Below are 15,990 nucleotides of genomic sequence, written 5' to 3' on the forward strand. Positions count from 1 at the left end.
TCAGAAGTGGGATTGTGATTTTGATTGTTATTCGGATTCATTTGTTATTCTGAGTTGAATTGAGATTCTTATTCAGTATCTTTTTCTGATTTTGAACCACTATCTATTTTGATATCCCTGATATTGACTGTTTCGTAACTTCTGAAACTCTAGAAACCACAGTGCTGTCAAACCGGCCTGGACTGCTTGATAGACATTAAATTGCTTTATTTAATATTACTGGAACTAGAATTACACTTTTTCAGCATGCATATTGTTAAAGAACTTAAAGAAATAGGCAGAGAATTGGGTATGAGGGGGAAAGTCTGACTAAATTTGTGAGGGCAGAGTATGAGAAGAAAGAACGTTGAGAGGGCTGAGAGAGCAGCCAAACATGAGGCTGAAAGTTTGAAAACTAACGCAAGGCACATAATAATGAGGAAATAGAGAGAGAGGGGGAACAAGACTGTGAAGAGACAGAGAAAGTAAGACAGTATGACCTTGAAGTGTTGAGGTTGCGTGAGAAAGCTAATGGTCAAAATAGAGGCGTAGGACAGCCTATTGTTAGTTCTAAGGGTCCAAAGCTACCATTGTTTGATGAGACTAGGGACGAGATGAACGCATTATTTTAAAGTTTGAGCAATTCTCTGCAACTCAAATGATCGCTTGAAAGTTGAGTTATGAATCTTATTGCAGTGACAGGTAAAGCTTTATATGTGTATTCTGTATTGTCTGTGGCAGAGTCCATGGATTACAATGCTGTAAAGACAGCTTTGTTGAAGCGTAATGATATGAATGAAGAAGGTTATAGAAAGAGATTTCGAACTAGTAGGGCAGATGGTGGAGATATCATTCCGCAAATTGCAGCTAAATTAGGTAGTTATTTTGACCGAATGGTAGAGCTGTCTGAAGTTGATAAAAGTCAAAGGTCACCCAAAGTCAGTTAAAGAAATGGCTGACATAGATGACAAGTTTAGAGAAGCACCTTGACAGACAGGTGGTAAAAATCTGAAATCTAGTTTCAAGCTAGTAGTCAGAAAGGTCAGTTCTGGAGCACAGGTCAGTAAGGCAAAAGCCAGACTGAGCAAACGACAGGCTGTTATATTTGTGGTGATCCAAATTATTCTGCTGTCAGTTTTTGAGGAAAGTCAATTGACTGGGGAGAGTCATATCTGTGTGATGATGGATTGTACATGTTGGAAAGCCCTAGATGCTAGACTATATATAGATATACCCTACTAGTGAGGTCAAAACATGGTGTATGAGGACCCCAGTGTATGATCTTATTATTGGTAATATTAGTGGAGCTAGGATCCTAAGGATCCTGCTTTTGGTTGGAAGCTAGGTTTAGCTCCTGGTGTAGGGCATGGTGAGGTTAGTTCGGCCTCAGGTGATGAACATAGTACTCCTTCAGGTGATGGGACTAGTATGCCTTATGGTGGTGAAGGTTGTTGTCATTCGAGTATTGAGACTAGTGTTTTCTCAGGTAATTAAGGTTGTACATCTACTAGTAGTCAGGCTAGTGTCCCTTCTATTGATGAAGGTTATTTTCCAGGTGTTGATTTAAGAAAGCCTTCAGTTAGTGGGATTGGTTGTTATCCCGCAATTGATTCCAGTCAGAATGATAATGTTTTGATGAACAAGGAGCTGATGTATAGGGAATTTCAGTCATTTCGTGTTGATAGAGAACGTATGTGTTTCCAATTATTTGTACCATTGTGTTACCGTGATCAAATACAACACAGGCTCATGAGTCAGTTATGGCAGGTCATTTTTGTGCTAAGAAGACTACAGATAGAATAGCAACTCAGTCTTATCGGCCTGGGATGCAATATGATGTTATGTATTGCAGGTCATGTGATATATGTCAGAAGACTATTCCTAAGGGTCGAGTTAGCAAGGTACTATTAGGCGATATGCCCTTGATTGAAATACCATTTCAAATGATAGCTATGGATCTGATTGGTTCAATCAGTCCAGCGACTGAGAAAAGCCATAGATACATTTTATTGTTGTAGACTATGCTCCACGATACCCTGAAAATGTAGCATTAAAAAAATACTTCCGAGGTGGTTGCTGACACATTCGTCAGCATATATATTAGGATTGGTGTACCCAAAGAAATTTCAACTGATTAAGGGACACAGTTTGTGGATGACATTATGAAAGAAGTGAGTAGAATGTTTGTTGTCTGTTAAACAATTAGTAACTACATATCACCCATCATGTTATGGTTTGGATGAGCAGTTTAATACTACTTTGAAAAGTATGTTGAAATGCATGTACTAAGAACGACCCAAGGATTGGGATAGGTATCTTGACCCAGTACTGTTTGCCTATAAATAAGTACCCCAGGAAAGTTTCAGGTTTTTATTTATTCATTTACGTTAGAACAGTGAGGGGCCCAATGACGATTTTAAGATAGTTGTGAACAAAGGAGGCCACTGCAACTATATACAAGTAAGTCATTGATTTGAGAAATCGCCTTGACGAGACATGTAAATTTGCTCAAGCTGAGTTAGCTAAGGCAAATGTTCAGATACAAAAGGTAATATGATAAGAAAGCCAATGATAGAAAGCTCCAACCTGGTGACAACGTGTTGGTGTTACTTCCCACTGACCACAACAAGTTGTTGATGCAATGACTTGGGCCATATGTAATTAAAGAGAGAGTGAGTATGATGGACCACAGAATGAATGTGAAGGGCAAGGTGGAAATTTATCATGCTAACTTGTTGAAAGCATATAATGAAAAGGACAAACTGAATGACAAGAAAGTGGTTACATATGTGATGAACTGTGTGTTCACTGCAGTTGTAGAATACGATACTGCTAAGAGTGACACAGTACTGTGTGATAGTAGTGAATTGTAGTCTGTACCAAATCAGTGTAAGAGAACAATTGTTGATTGTCATGAGTTGAATGTCAACTAACATTTATGGATTGTGAGATAATTTTCTAATGTTATCACTGATTGTCCTGGAAAGTCAAAAATTATTGAGCATGGCATTAAATTGATAACAGCTGAACCAGTTAGATCGAAACTATACCCTTTACCATTCGTTCTGACAGATGTAGTGAGGTCAGAGTTTAAGAGCATGGGAGTAATTGAACCATCAAATTCACCTTATGCCTCTCCAATTGTTTTTTGTAAATAAGAATGAAGGGGATGTTAGGCTTTGCATTGATTTTCGCATTACAGTGACCGATGCAGAACCAATGCCATGGACACTTGCACTTTATTAGACGTTGTTTATCTACAAATATATTTTCCGACAATGATACATACTGCATGAACACTGACTACTCTAGACAGTGGCGATCAAAACACCATATAACTAACCTTTACCTGTCTCAAAAGCGATCTGGTGATATGTACGAGTTATTAGAATAAGCTCAGTCTACCGTTATGTGCGAGCACTGTTCTGTATTAGTAACCGTGGTGCGAGTGAGTCAAAGAGGTCACGAACTTATAACAATATAATGCCACGCTGACCTCTGGATGAGTGTGCATACATTCACAGTTGACATTCCGATTGATAAGTCCCACGTTTAAACCCTGAAAGACTAACAAGATCATTGAAAAATGACCCTTTCATGTTCAAATACACAAGCCACTGAGATAACGTAATGCGTCTTAGACGTCATATTAATTCCTGTGATTAATAAACAGTCACAATGCGTTATATGTTGACATGGTTATTGGATATGTATAATAAATTGAATCAAAGTAACGAAATCTATTTAGTCGCTGTGGCCTAATTATATCATGGCATTGTCGATATGTGTAGAATGTTATATAATATTGCTATTTCAGACGATATATATTAATAATTTTTTTCGGAAAATTTCGTCGGCTATTTTGACAAATAAAAAAATGATTTAACATTTCAGGTATTCCGCGATCGTGGTGTAAGAATAAGACCACAATATTCTAAAAAAACACTTCACATGTAAATAACAGTAAATGCATCAATAACGAGATTTCGACTATAGGAGCTTTCTGGGAGTTTTAAATTAAAAAAAATATATTACGACTTCTATTTAAAGGCGTTATTCTCTTTCTCAAAACTGAACGGTTGGCGGTTTAGGTGAAATATACTTGTATACAATTTATACTGATGGGTAATCAGCGTGATCGAAATCACAATCGAGCGTTATAATATCCCGAATATGACTACAAATCACAAACCCGCATGAACTTTGAAGGCCGCCTACATTAAAAATACTTATGAGGTCTGAAGAGATCAGGGGGTACCTGATATTTATTTCAGTTGAGAGGGGGGACTGAAATAAACTGTACTGTTCAGAGGGACTTAAAGTTTGTGTAATATCATCTATGTACTTAAAATAATGTTAGTATCAACAACAAACTGCAGAAACTAACAATACTTTATTATTAAAGTAGTACACCATATCTTAATACATGGCCTACATGGGTTGTATTTAGATGTTCACATTTTACAATGGGTAAAACAATACTTAACATGCCAAAACTGTAACATAAGTAATATACTGTGTTCGTCACAAACACCTGAGTAATAAATCAGATACTTGGAACAAAGAAATTCTGTATATAAAATGATTAATTTGAGCAAAAGTAACTTATTAAAACAATTAATAACAAACAAAAGTTGATCAAAAGCATTTTGGAATAATTTTGACCTTTTTTCTATTTAGTTAAAGTCCCACAATCTGCAACAATTTTCTTCAATTTTTGTTTTCACTGTATAATTGTTGCAACTGAGTATCAATTAATTACCAACACATATTTTATTTTTAACCAGTTATGGCTGAAAATATATTAAAACGGCTCACCCCCAAAAAGATGGTGGACAACAAAAGTTCATTGAACTAACATGTTCAATAACATAAATAAATTTGTTATAAAAGTGGCTTTGGTTGCATAAACATGTTCAGTGAATTAATACAATGAAGGGAAGGGGTTTTTGTGATTTACCTGTGATCATTCTTAAGGAAATATCATATAAATATCAATTTACCAGTTTTAATATGTCAGTCATGGATTTCTGTTTTCATTGAAAATTTTACCAATTTGGCATTGTCATAAATCAGGCTAGGTTGCCGAAGCACGTCTTTTTGTTTCGCTATTTAATTCAATGTTGGTGACTAGCGGACATTTACTCGTTTTTCTGATACATTTTAAAAATTAGTTACATGAGTGAATGATAACCATGTTGGTTTAAACAAATCAAGTTTTAAAAAGCTTTAGATACTGGAGCTACTATATTCGGAACATGAATGAATCAAACAAAGCTAGATTGTCCATACACAAATCTGACATGTTAACCAAAATGACATGTCTAGTTTATGAATTTTTTGTGAACACAAGCGTTGTGTTCAGGGATCGGGGAACTTCGTCTCGCTTGGCTGATGTCACTTACACGTAGAGGTACCAGATTCGACCCTAATGAATACACATAAGTTCATTACAGGTAGTCCAGCTTTATTCACACAAGCAGTCAGCCGAGGTAACCCCTCGCTGCACCGTTCTCTCGTTCTCTCTCTCTCTCTTAACAAAGTTTACAAATTTTATATTATAAGTAAAATCTCTAAGGCGTGGCAAAGTAACCGTGCGACTAGCCAATCGCTGCAGTCGTTGGCACGATCACGTGATTACCATGGATGTGCCTCACGGTTAAAGACTTGCAAATTTGCCACTACTAAATACAATAAGTAAACAATCTATTAATAAAATTCCTGTAATATATGTTTAAATTCTCAACCCTAAACATGCAAGTTGTTTATTCTAAAAAATAGCCTAACGGCGTGTGAACCGTATGTGCAAACGTGAAGTCGCTATCATAACAAAATAAAAGGTACAATTGTGTTGATATTGTTACGAACGGGAATACGAGATAGTCTCCCGCGAACCTGGCCGCCAATATCTCGCACTCCAGAACGCAACACTAAAGGGTCAAACAAAGGCACACAGTCAGGATATGTCCAATAATACTAATTTAATAATACAATAAGCATACACCAATAACAGGAGTGATATAAATCACAAACCGGTCAACAATATACATCACAATAAATATAACATTAATGATAATAGCCCAGCTCGGAATTGCCTACCCTACCTAAGTGCAGAACTCGTACTGCGTAGCTTCAGCGATAGTACAGTTAATCACAGCAACGTCGACGGCGATATCAGTTATACAGCTCCAAACTACGAGGTCTCGGGGAATGCAAATTACACGACACTGACCGTAATGTTACACGACCTCTATACCGTCCGTGCAGAGAAAAGACCAAGATCAGCAAACCACGCTTTCTGGCGAAAAACAGGTCTTTGAATAAGGCTGGTTTTACAGTGCAGAACCACAGAAGACTGTTTTGCATCTATTAGTCCCTCATGCCGAATTGGTCATGCATTATCTTGAGACATACGTTGGCTGCCACGTTGACACTGCACCGGAGTTGAGCTGAACTGCCCTGCACTGGTCGGGAGCTGGGTGACAACTTGACCAACTCGTGTTCACGTTCGTCTTGCACAAGCACGAACAAAAAAATATTAATTAGCAATGACAATACATGCTGTCTATTCTAATTCCGCAGCTGGGCAGGCCTCACTAGCTAACTGGGCATTATCAAAATACATTCATTTTACAGCAAAAATAGAATATCATAACAATATGTAGAATTAACAATATATCAACAAATTAATTATTGATTTATGCTTTAATACACAATTATTATGCCCAACTATTTGACTTATATCACGTATCCACACTCTGACAAATTTATTCAGTTCAGAAGCAGTCAACTAATCGTGTAAATAGCCAGGGGCCGACGGGTAAATATAGGTTTGCTGGCGGTATATTTTTTCGCATTTGGAATGGTAGTTTTATTGCTCTGTACATAGTTGAGTGGATAAAATAAATTTTGGTGACATGGCGGTGAGATTTTTTTCTCGTTTGGGTTGGTATTTTTATTTTTATTCATGTAGTAGGCAGTTTACAATGAGCCACTAAACAACTCCCGAAGTTCATTTGGGCACATGTATTTTTATTTGTCAATATTTACGTGCGGTACAATACATACTCTTAGACCCCTCAGCGGGTAGGACATCCGTTCTTTTTACCATCGAACCGACCATTGTATCACTTCCCTTGATTGCAGAAGCTGTTTGACTAAAACGTTCAGTAGTAGGAGGGGGATGTATGTACCTCATGTTTTCTGAATGGAGTAGAGGGGAGGAACAACCGAGCAGCTTTTGGGGTATCATAACGTTCGTCAATAATATTCCAAATTGATAGAAACAATTACATGAGCATTACCAAATAATTTGAATAATCAACACAAGGAACCATTACCTAATGTATGTAGTTAACAATGGAAGTAATCTATTAGTTCATTTCACCCAGTGCTCGTATTGTGACAGTGACTATCATACGACCTCTTGATACGCCGCCAAAAATTGACAATCACGTACATTTGGTCAATTAGCGTCCTTACAAACGGCTCAAAGAATGACAAATGATAAGCCGGACTTATAAGTATGTATGTATATAATAAGGAAGCCCATGGTTGGCCAGTTGGAACATAACTTAGGAATGGATGTTCACTAAATATTTTCTTGTCCGATCTCCTCCATATTTGCAACAAAGCAATGATCATTATTATAAATGAGCATTAATAAACGTATTAAACGTGAATTCCTTTACATAGATTAGAAAATCTTTAACACTACAAACTACACATGACAAATTATTCCGTTTTAACTGTACGATTTTGATCAGAGACACATAATACATATAGTTTTATAGATAATTTTCCGTTCACTCCGAGATCTCGCGTAATGCATACTATGAACTTGTTAGGCATGAAATAACCAACAGTTTTGCGTTTGTCGAATCCCACGTTGAAGTCACTGCGACACTATGACCTTTGTATGTTCTGTTTTACGTTCGGTTTGTATATAACATACAAATCAATTTGAAAGCTATTCTGCAAATTAATGGACATATATCCTCATTTACCTAACACGAAGACTCAAGTCAGTTACTATTTAAAAGATCTGTATGTATCATCAACAATATATAAAGATAGTAAGATAGACATTATGAAGTAATTACGAGAATAACTTTAAGTAAATACAGCAGGGCGTGTTCATATCACACAATCGTTTTATATTTGGAATTTACGCTTCCTAACAGGGTATGATATAAAAACCACAACATTACGATTCTCACAAGTATAGAGATACTCTGATTGATGTATACTCCTATCATATATAGTAAGCAAGGTTTTTAGATTCTGGCATTTTGAATTGTTATACACAAACATCAAGTGCTTCTCTCTCTCTGATCACAACTTGATATGGTTCAGGAACCAATGTTAGCCCTAAAACACCATCAGTGCTGGGTTTCTTGGTTCCAACTGGCAAGCTGAACTTGAATTGGTTTATCATGGCTGAGAAGTATAGAAACAATTCATGTTTTGCCAACTGTTCACCCATACAGACACGTCGACCTATAAGAAGCAAAGCAATGAGTGGTACACACAGAAATTACTTACAAATATATTATAAGCAAGTTACTGGTTTTCAGTAAAGTGGTTACAGTGGTATAAGTAACAGTATCAAATACCTATGTATGCATGTATCAAACTGAAATCCCCTCTGGCTAAATACTATCGAATAATAATTATCAACTGTATTCAATGTGGTTTGAAATGCGCTTTATATCAGTATCATGGAGATAGATTTGCTACAGTTTCTGAGTTAATATTTGTAAACATAACAACATGCACTTAAATACCTGCAGAAAATGGCATGAAATTCTCAGACTTCTTGACTGCATTGTTCTTTTCATCATAAAACCTCATAGGGTCAAATTTGTCTGGATCTGGCCAAATAGTTGGCTCTTTGTGAATTGACCTGCGTTAAAATTGTAAAATAACGTTGGTGTTAGGAATAGTAAACTCTCAGATGTCGAATATTTTCTTATAAATATCGGAACACGTCTTAGAGTTCTATACTGTTTTACCGTATAAATATGTTGACAAAACATCATAAATATATTTTTTCGCCAATTGACCGTTTTAACATTATCTAATTAAACATGTATATAGATTTATTTATTTATACGGACTACACAATTGTATATGTCCGTACAGCTACGGAAGTTCAGAGGAATACGCATAGATGAAACCTACCACAGTAAAATAATTACTTCCGTTCCCTTAGGAATATTATATCCTCCAAGTGAAGTGTCTTTCAACGCACAATGAGGAAGTGTGAATGGTGCAATACTACCAAATCGCTGTATTTCCAAAATCGTAGCTTCAGTATAAGACAAGTTTTTACGATCGTCAAGTCTCGGGAGACGGTTTGCACCAACAGCCTGGAATCATGAGAAACCGAATAGTGGTCGGAATTACAAACAACGTTCAACATAAGGACACTCAATAGTTTGAAGCAGATGTGGCTATTTCACAATTATGCGATTCAAGATACACCTGGCTTAATTTGCAAATGCATTTTGTATAGTACGTACCTGATCAATTTCATTAAACACTCTGTCCTGTATTTCTGGATGAAGAACCATTAATAGTAACCCCCATTTAAGTGTTGTCGCTGTTGTTTCAGTTTCAGCACCAAAAAGGTCAACTAATGTATATTTTAACTGGTCGTCTGTAAGATCTTCATTGCCGTCTTGTTTCATTGTCTCAGCTAAGTATGCATCGATGAAATCACCTATGTTGTCTGGGTCGAATACTTCACGGTGTTCATCAATTTGCTGCTTGCAGAATTTCCTCAGATCATCACCAAGTGTATTGTAATTATTTATAATTGATTGATTTAACGGCCTTCGAAACGGTAGAAAACCAAGTTCATACATAGTGCCCATAAGCTCAAACAATTTGCCAATAGTGTCAATAATGAAACTGAATTTTGGGTCCGAATAGTTGAATCGTTTGCCAAACATTATCGAGCAAATTACGTTGGAAACACTCCTGTTAAGGATGGCGCCTGTATCGATAGATTTATCTTGAATATCCTTAAAATATAACATAATATAATGGTTTCACATTTAATATCGAGCAATTTCAGAGACGATGTTCTAGCTAAGGATAAATCCATAATGTTGCTGACCATGTACAATGACTTTGCTACATAAACTTTTCTTCACAAATTAGATCAAGTCTTAGCTAATGCATGTAACAGGAGTTGTATGTAACGAACGGGCCTGTGTCGATCGAATTTTAATAGTGGTCCTTACCCTAAATTCATCCAACAAGAAAGAGATTTCCTCACATATTTTACTCTCCATGCTGGTTTTACCAAATCCAAAGCTTCTAAGCGTTGTGTGGGCAAATTGTCGGCGACGTTGGCATTTCTCATCGAAGTGGGCATCAGTAATACCTGGCGATAGACTGGCAGTTATTACATGAAAAGAAACTATAGAGAATAAATGGCGCTAATCTACCTTTTTTTAGAATTAGTGGTCCCAATCGTTGGCTGTTTTAATTAGTTAATTATTTTATTGATTACAGTTTAATTATTACCTTCATATCTTGGATTATCTAGTTCAACTATCCAAGAATATGGTCTATCAGCAAAATCGGTTCCTTTTTTTACCAGGCATTCTTTGATGGCATTCACTCCATTTACAACAACGGCTGTATGACATCCCATCTTCAGACTATAAACATCACCATATTTCTTTGAGAGTTTCATCATGTCTTTGTGTATATCAGATCCGAAGTACATAAAGCTGCCAATGATAGGTAATCCCCAAGGTCCGGGTGGGAAGTTCTTGCAAGGTGCCAGGTAGTGTTGGGTGGTTATCCATGCTAACAGCATTATCATCAACAACACCAGTAGTGATAACGGATCAGTTGGCACTGAGACCATAACGTTAGACCTGCGTGCAAAACAGTCTGTAAAGATACAGTCAAATACGTAACGGAGATTAAACGATGTTGATAGCTAGCGAATTTAATTCCACCATCATTGTCCAGTTATGTGGCACAAGTTTCGAACTCATACTTCAATGATGATTATGACCATTCAAAAATATACGTGCGTAGTAGGGATGATATACGACCTGTAAAATAGTTCCACGGGTTTGATTTTGGTTTTGGGTCAGGTGCTATCAGGAAGAAAGCCATATAGATTTGGCCACACTTCGTTGACTGGGACAGCAATAATTTCAAATTTGCGCTATAATAAAACTTAACGCACTGTACAAACAATTTTGTTTTGACTCTGGTGTGCCAGAAATTGATCACAATTATTACCAATACAATAAGTTGAGTAAATCGTGTCAAATGTAGCAGGATACGCTTTTCCTAACAGGTTGGAAACCAAATGGGAAGTAAACCTACCGAACAACAGCAGTAGATATATGGAATACCTAAATTATATGGAATACCTAAATTATCTGATTTATACAACGAATCATTGTTAATAGTACTATAAAATATCATGCAAATACATTTTAGCCATGCTGTAAGGCAACTGAAAAAATAAAATGGAGTGATTCAGTGCTGAACATGTGCTAATTTATATAAATACAAATATGTAATGTCCGCTTTATAATTTGCCCGTGATTAATTCAATGCATACTACGACTATTCTAATACCTTTTCGCTTGTGTGATTTACAGACTCTGACTCAAATTATGACGTTATTTCCGACAACCATCACTTTTTTGTTGTGTTCCATTAATGAACGTGCAGATAAAGCAATGCGTCATGTGACCAAAGGTGGTATAAAAATAGTATAAAACCAACCTGCCATTGGTTTATATATGCATACAGTTAACACAATTCAACATTTATGTACAGATTTTATTAAATAACATTCAGTATTATTATTATTATTATTATTATTATTAATTGAGAATCATTATTTCAATTTACATAATCACAAATATTGTGGTAATCTACATATTCGACACTGTAGATTTTTGCCATTTTTTTTTTTTTAATTTTCTATTAGTGTTACACTGGTTCGTGACAATATACTCTCCAGAGAAATCAAATGCCACATATTACATTTTTCAGGAATAAACTCAATGAATTCAATGGAAACTCGTCTCTCAATGGGTAAAACAGGGAATATGTAGAAAATACTAAAAAACAACCTACCCTTTAATGCTTTAATGATAGCTGAAATCACTCACTGCAGTCCACACAATGTTTAGTTTTGTCGCTGTGTGTTTGTTGGCGCTCTATTGCATGACGCCCTCATACCAACAAGCTATCATGATGCAGATAAATAACACAAATGTTTAACACGTGTTATACATGTCGCATGCGACCCGCATCCTACTTGATGTAGCGTGACGACCATCGTCCTTTAGACGTTTTTCAAGCGCGGGCTGTAATGCGGCTATCTTGAATTCACAAATAGTCCGTCTAGAATTTCTGTGCTATGACTATATTATTGCATGGTATGCTAGGTTGAAGTACCGGCATCTCCGCTGTTCGTAATGTACCGATTTTGTCGTATAACCTTGCCGAGGTTGTTGTGGTTGTCGGCAAATAAAGACTCGATTGATGCAGAAAACTGATTCTGATTAAGTGCTCTAATTTAAAGTAATGCGATTAACAACTTGGTATATTACCGAGCATCATTCACTCCCCAGTTTTACTGTAACTAGCCCACTTATTTTTAGTAAATTCATACTTAGATCCCGGTGTCACAACTACATACATCGTTTAAACAGATTCGATCCAACGTACGCTATGATAATCAATATAATATTCCCAAGTACGTTTTGAACTAGATAATTACTGCAACTTTTGTCAGTTACTGTGGAGCTCAACCACATGCTGTAAATAAAGGATATTGTTTCTAAAGTAACTTGATGGTGGACGAGTCCCACTGAAATACTGGATGTGAAATAGGATTTATACTTTACATCGCGTATCAATATCAAATTTGTGGCAACTGCCACAAAGCAAATACGACAAACAAAAAAGATAAACAGATAAATATTAAACATAAGTTTCTTCTGATATATCATTTCGTGAACATACCAATCTTACTTTATTTTCACTGTACGAGCAAATACATTGTAGCTTAACTGAACATGCCACAATGTAACTTATTGTCAATAATGATTTAATCTAGTTATATGAACAACGAGATTTTAAAGTATTATTCAGCAAAAACATGAACATATGTCGCCCTTTTTCCGTCTAACCTTATATTATAATGGAAATTGTCAATGCATATAATCATCTCCACAATGCACTAAACCATTATATCTAGCTGATTTTAATATACAACTCACTGAAACACATCATTATTTAAGTTGGTGTATTGCATTCATTTCATTGACAACAAAAAATATTTGGAAACCCTCGCTATATTTATAGTTCGACCATGTCAGATAAATTAAACTGCCAATGATTAATAGACCAATATGGACTCATATAATATGAACACATATATACAAATCAACATGCAATTGACAGTATGGCCATGTCGCATACGACTTGTTTACCACTTCCGTGTGACTGAGAATGTTCTAGAACCGTACTGTGTCTGGGTGGAATTTTTAGTTCGTTGAATTGGTAATAGGACACTGTAGAAGGCAATAGAAGGTAATGGAACATTCTAGAAATTTGTAGTAAGTTCCAGACTCATTATGTATGCTGATGTAATGGTCTATTTATAGACAGTGTGGGTATATATAGGGGAGTTGTTCAGCACTGAGATGAGATCGGAGATCTCGTTGAATTGTATTGGAGTTTAAGTATCTAGTTATTGGAGTAGTGGAGTTTTACCGCGTTATTGTACTTGATGTTTGCAGAGTATAATAATACCAGTACCAGTTGAAACCTCATCTGTTGGCTCTGTGTTCGTATTTTATCATCGCCGCCAGGGAAGTCTTTTTGTTACTGTTGCCATTTTGGTATTTGAACCATCACATCTGTACTATACCAATTACGGTAACATTACGTTGTGTGTGACATCTGGGGGCTCGTCCGGGAACAGTGAAGACATATAGAAGACAACATGGCCAGCGAGATAAAAGATATGTCGAAACAAGAGTTGATGGAATGGGCGGATGAACTGGAAATGACTGGAGAAGAAAGGAAAAGTTATGTCTGGAAGCGGAAGCAAAACAGCGAGAAAAAGAAAGGGAGATTGAGGAAAGAAAGGAAAAGTTACGGCTGGAAGCCGAAGCAGAACAGCGAGAAAAGGAAAGGGAGATTGAGGAAAGAAGGGAAAAGTTACGATTGGAAGCGGAAGAAAAGGAAAGAAAATTTGAGTTGAGGAAATTAGAGCTGCAAGCAACAATGCCGGGGTTTCAACAGGCTGATTTTGGTGGTCAACGAAATGTGGTCAGTGATGCACAGTCACCAAAGTTGCCTGCATTTGTTGATGGTAAGGACGAACTTAGTTATTTATTTATTGCGGTTTGAGAGATTTGCAACGAATGCGAGTTGGCATAGAGATGGATGGGTCACAAAATTGAGTGCGCTGTTGACTGGTAGAGCACTGGAAGTATATTCCAGGATGTCCGACACTGATGCAGTTGACTATGATCGTGTGAAGGTGGCACTGTTGACAAGATACGATTTCACAGAGGATGGGTACAGGGAGCGATTCCGTGAAATTAAACCTGAAAGTTCTGAGAGTCCTGACCAGTTAATTGTGCGGCTTAAGAATTATTTTGCTAAATGGGTTGAGTTGTCAGGCACTGCAGCAACATATGATGGTGTTACCGACTTGATGGTGAAGGAGCAGTTTATTGGTGCCTGTACAAAAGATCTTGCAGTTTATCTTAAAGAAAGAGCACCCAAAGATTTAGATGAGTTGGCAGTAATAGCAAAGCAGTACCTAGTGGCACATGGTCGACAGTTATCCACAAAGGACCAGGTGAGGCGTAACGATAATAAGACGGCCATTAGAAATACTGATGTGGGACAGGGTAGTAGTATCCGGTGTTATGTATGTCAGGGTGTTGGTCATCGAGCAGTACAATGTCCATCCTGCATTACTGATGTCAACCATGACAAAGATGGACAGTGCCTTCAGTCTGGTGCTATAGGACATGTGGCTAAGTTCTGCCGTAGTGGACAACACAGGGGTCAAGAAAGAACGAGTGTCAAATCCAGCACTACTACTGGTGCAGCTGCAGTGGTTAAAGAGGAGTCTAATATCAGTGCTAGCTGTGCTGTTCAAATTAACGGTGACGTGCCTAAAATGGTTGAGAAGGACCATTTGTTGTTAGCATCGGGGAGCAGTTAAAGGTTGTGAATGGTGCATGTATGGAACGGAGTGGCGTTGTGGAAGACAGGACTTTGCCTGTGGGTCAAGGGAAGGTTGGTGACACAGTTGTGACCATGTTGAAAGACACTGGGTGTAATGGCATTATAGTCAAGAAGAGCTTGGTACCAGATGACCAGTTTACAAAAAAGATGGGTCATATGTTGATGGTTGATCATACTGTAAGAAGGGTTCCAGTCGCCATGGTGGAAATTGATACACCATATTTGAGAGGCACGGTTGAAGCATTATGTGTGCAGGACCCAATCTATGAGTTAATTGTTGGAATGTGCCCGGAGCAAGACCACCAGATGACCGGATCCAGTGTGGAATGTGAGTGGAGCAGTAACAACCAGAGCGCAAGCGAAGAAATCTGGTAAGGTGAAGCCACTCAAAGTGTGTGATGTAAAGACTGGAGCACATGTAACAAAAGACAAATTAATCGAGATGCAGCAAGCAGACACATCGTTGAAGAAGTATTATAGTAAGAGAGAACCAGAAGTGAGAGGGCATCATACAACCGAGTTCCAAGTATATGGAGGCTTGTTATATCGTGTGTATCGAGATCGTTCAGTTCCAGGAGGCAAGACGGTACGTCAAGTGGTTGTGCCGAAACTGTTGAGAACTCGTGTTATGGAGAATGCCCATGATTCAATATTTGGTGGACACATGGGGATAAAGAAGACAGAAGACCGGATTGTGACTAGCTTTTATTGGCCTGGGCTACATCAAGATGTTACCAGTTTTTGTAG

At 37.3% G+C, this 15,990-nt stretch overlaps 1 protein-coding gene across 1 annotated transcript; it reads right to left on the minus strand.

Moving 5' to 3' along the window:
- Positions 1–7,713: 7,713 nt before the first annotated feature.
- Positions 7,714–10,872, minus strand: LOC100372519 (cytochrome P450 2U1-like). Its single transcript, XM_085507346.1, has 6 exons — positions 10,516–10,872; positions 10,230–10,372; positions 9,504–10,007; positions 9,163–9,350; positions 8,766–8,884; positions 7,714–8,478 (listed from the first exon to the last, which is right to left on the minus strand). Exons 1-6 carry the CDS (start codon positions 10,862–10,864, stop codon positions 8,279–8,281), a joined length of 1,503 nt encoding a protein of 500 aa, XP_085363472.1. The 5' UTR covers positions 10,865–10,872; the 3' UTR covers positions 7,714–8,278.
- Between the last annotated feature and the right edge of the window lie 5,118 nt (positions 10,873–15,990).

The sequence above is a fragment of the Saccoglossus kowalevskii genome, chromosome 13, assembly GCF_978046115.1.
Source record: "Saccoglossus kowalevskii chromosome 13, keSacKowa6.1, whole genome shotgun sequence".
In the NCBI taxonomy this organism is placed as follows: domain Eukaryota; kingdom Metazoa; phylum Hemichordata; class Enteropneusta; family Harrimaniidae; genus Saccoglossus; species Saccoglossus kowalevskii.

Coding starts and splice junctions, on each gene's coding strand:
- LOC100372519 (XM_085507346.1), bottom strand. CDS start 10,864: ATGGTCTCAGTGCCAACTGATCCGTTATCACTACTGGTGTTGTTGATG. Junction 10,008..10,229: donor TCTTGTTGGATGAATTTAGG/GTAAGGACCACT, acceptor TTATATTTTAAG/GATATTCAAGATAAATCTAT. Junction 8,885..9,162: donor GAAGTAATTATTTTACTGTG/GTAGGTTTCATC, acceptor ATTTTAACGCAG/GTCAATTCACAAAGAGCCAA.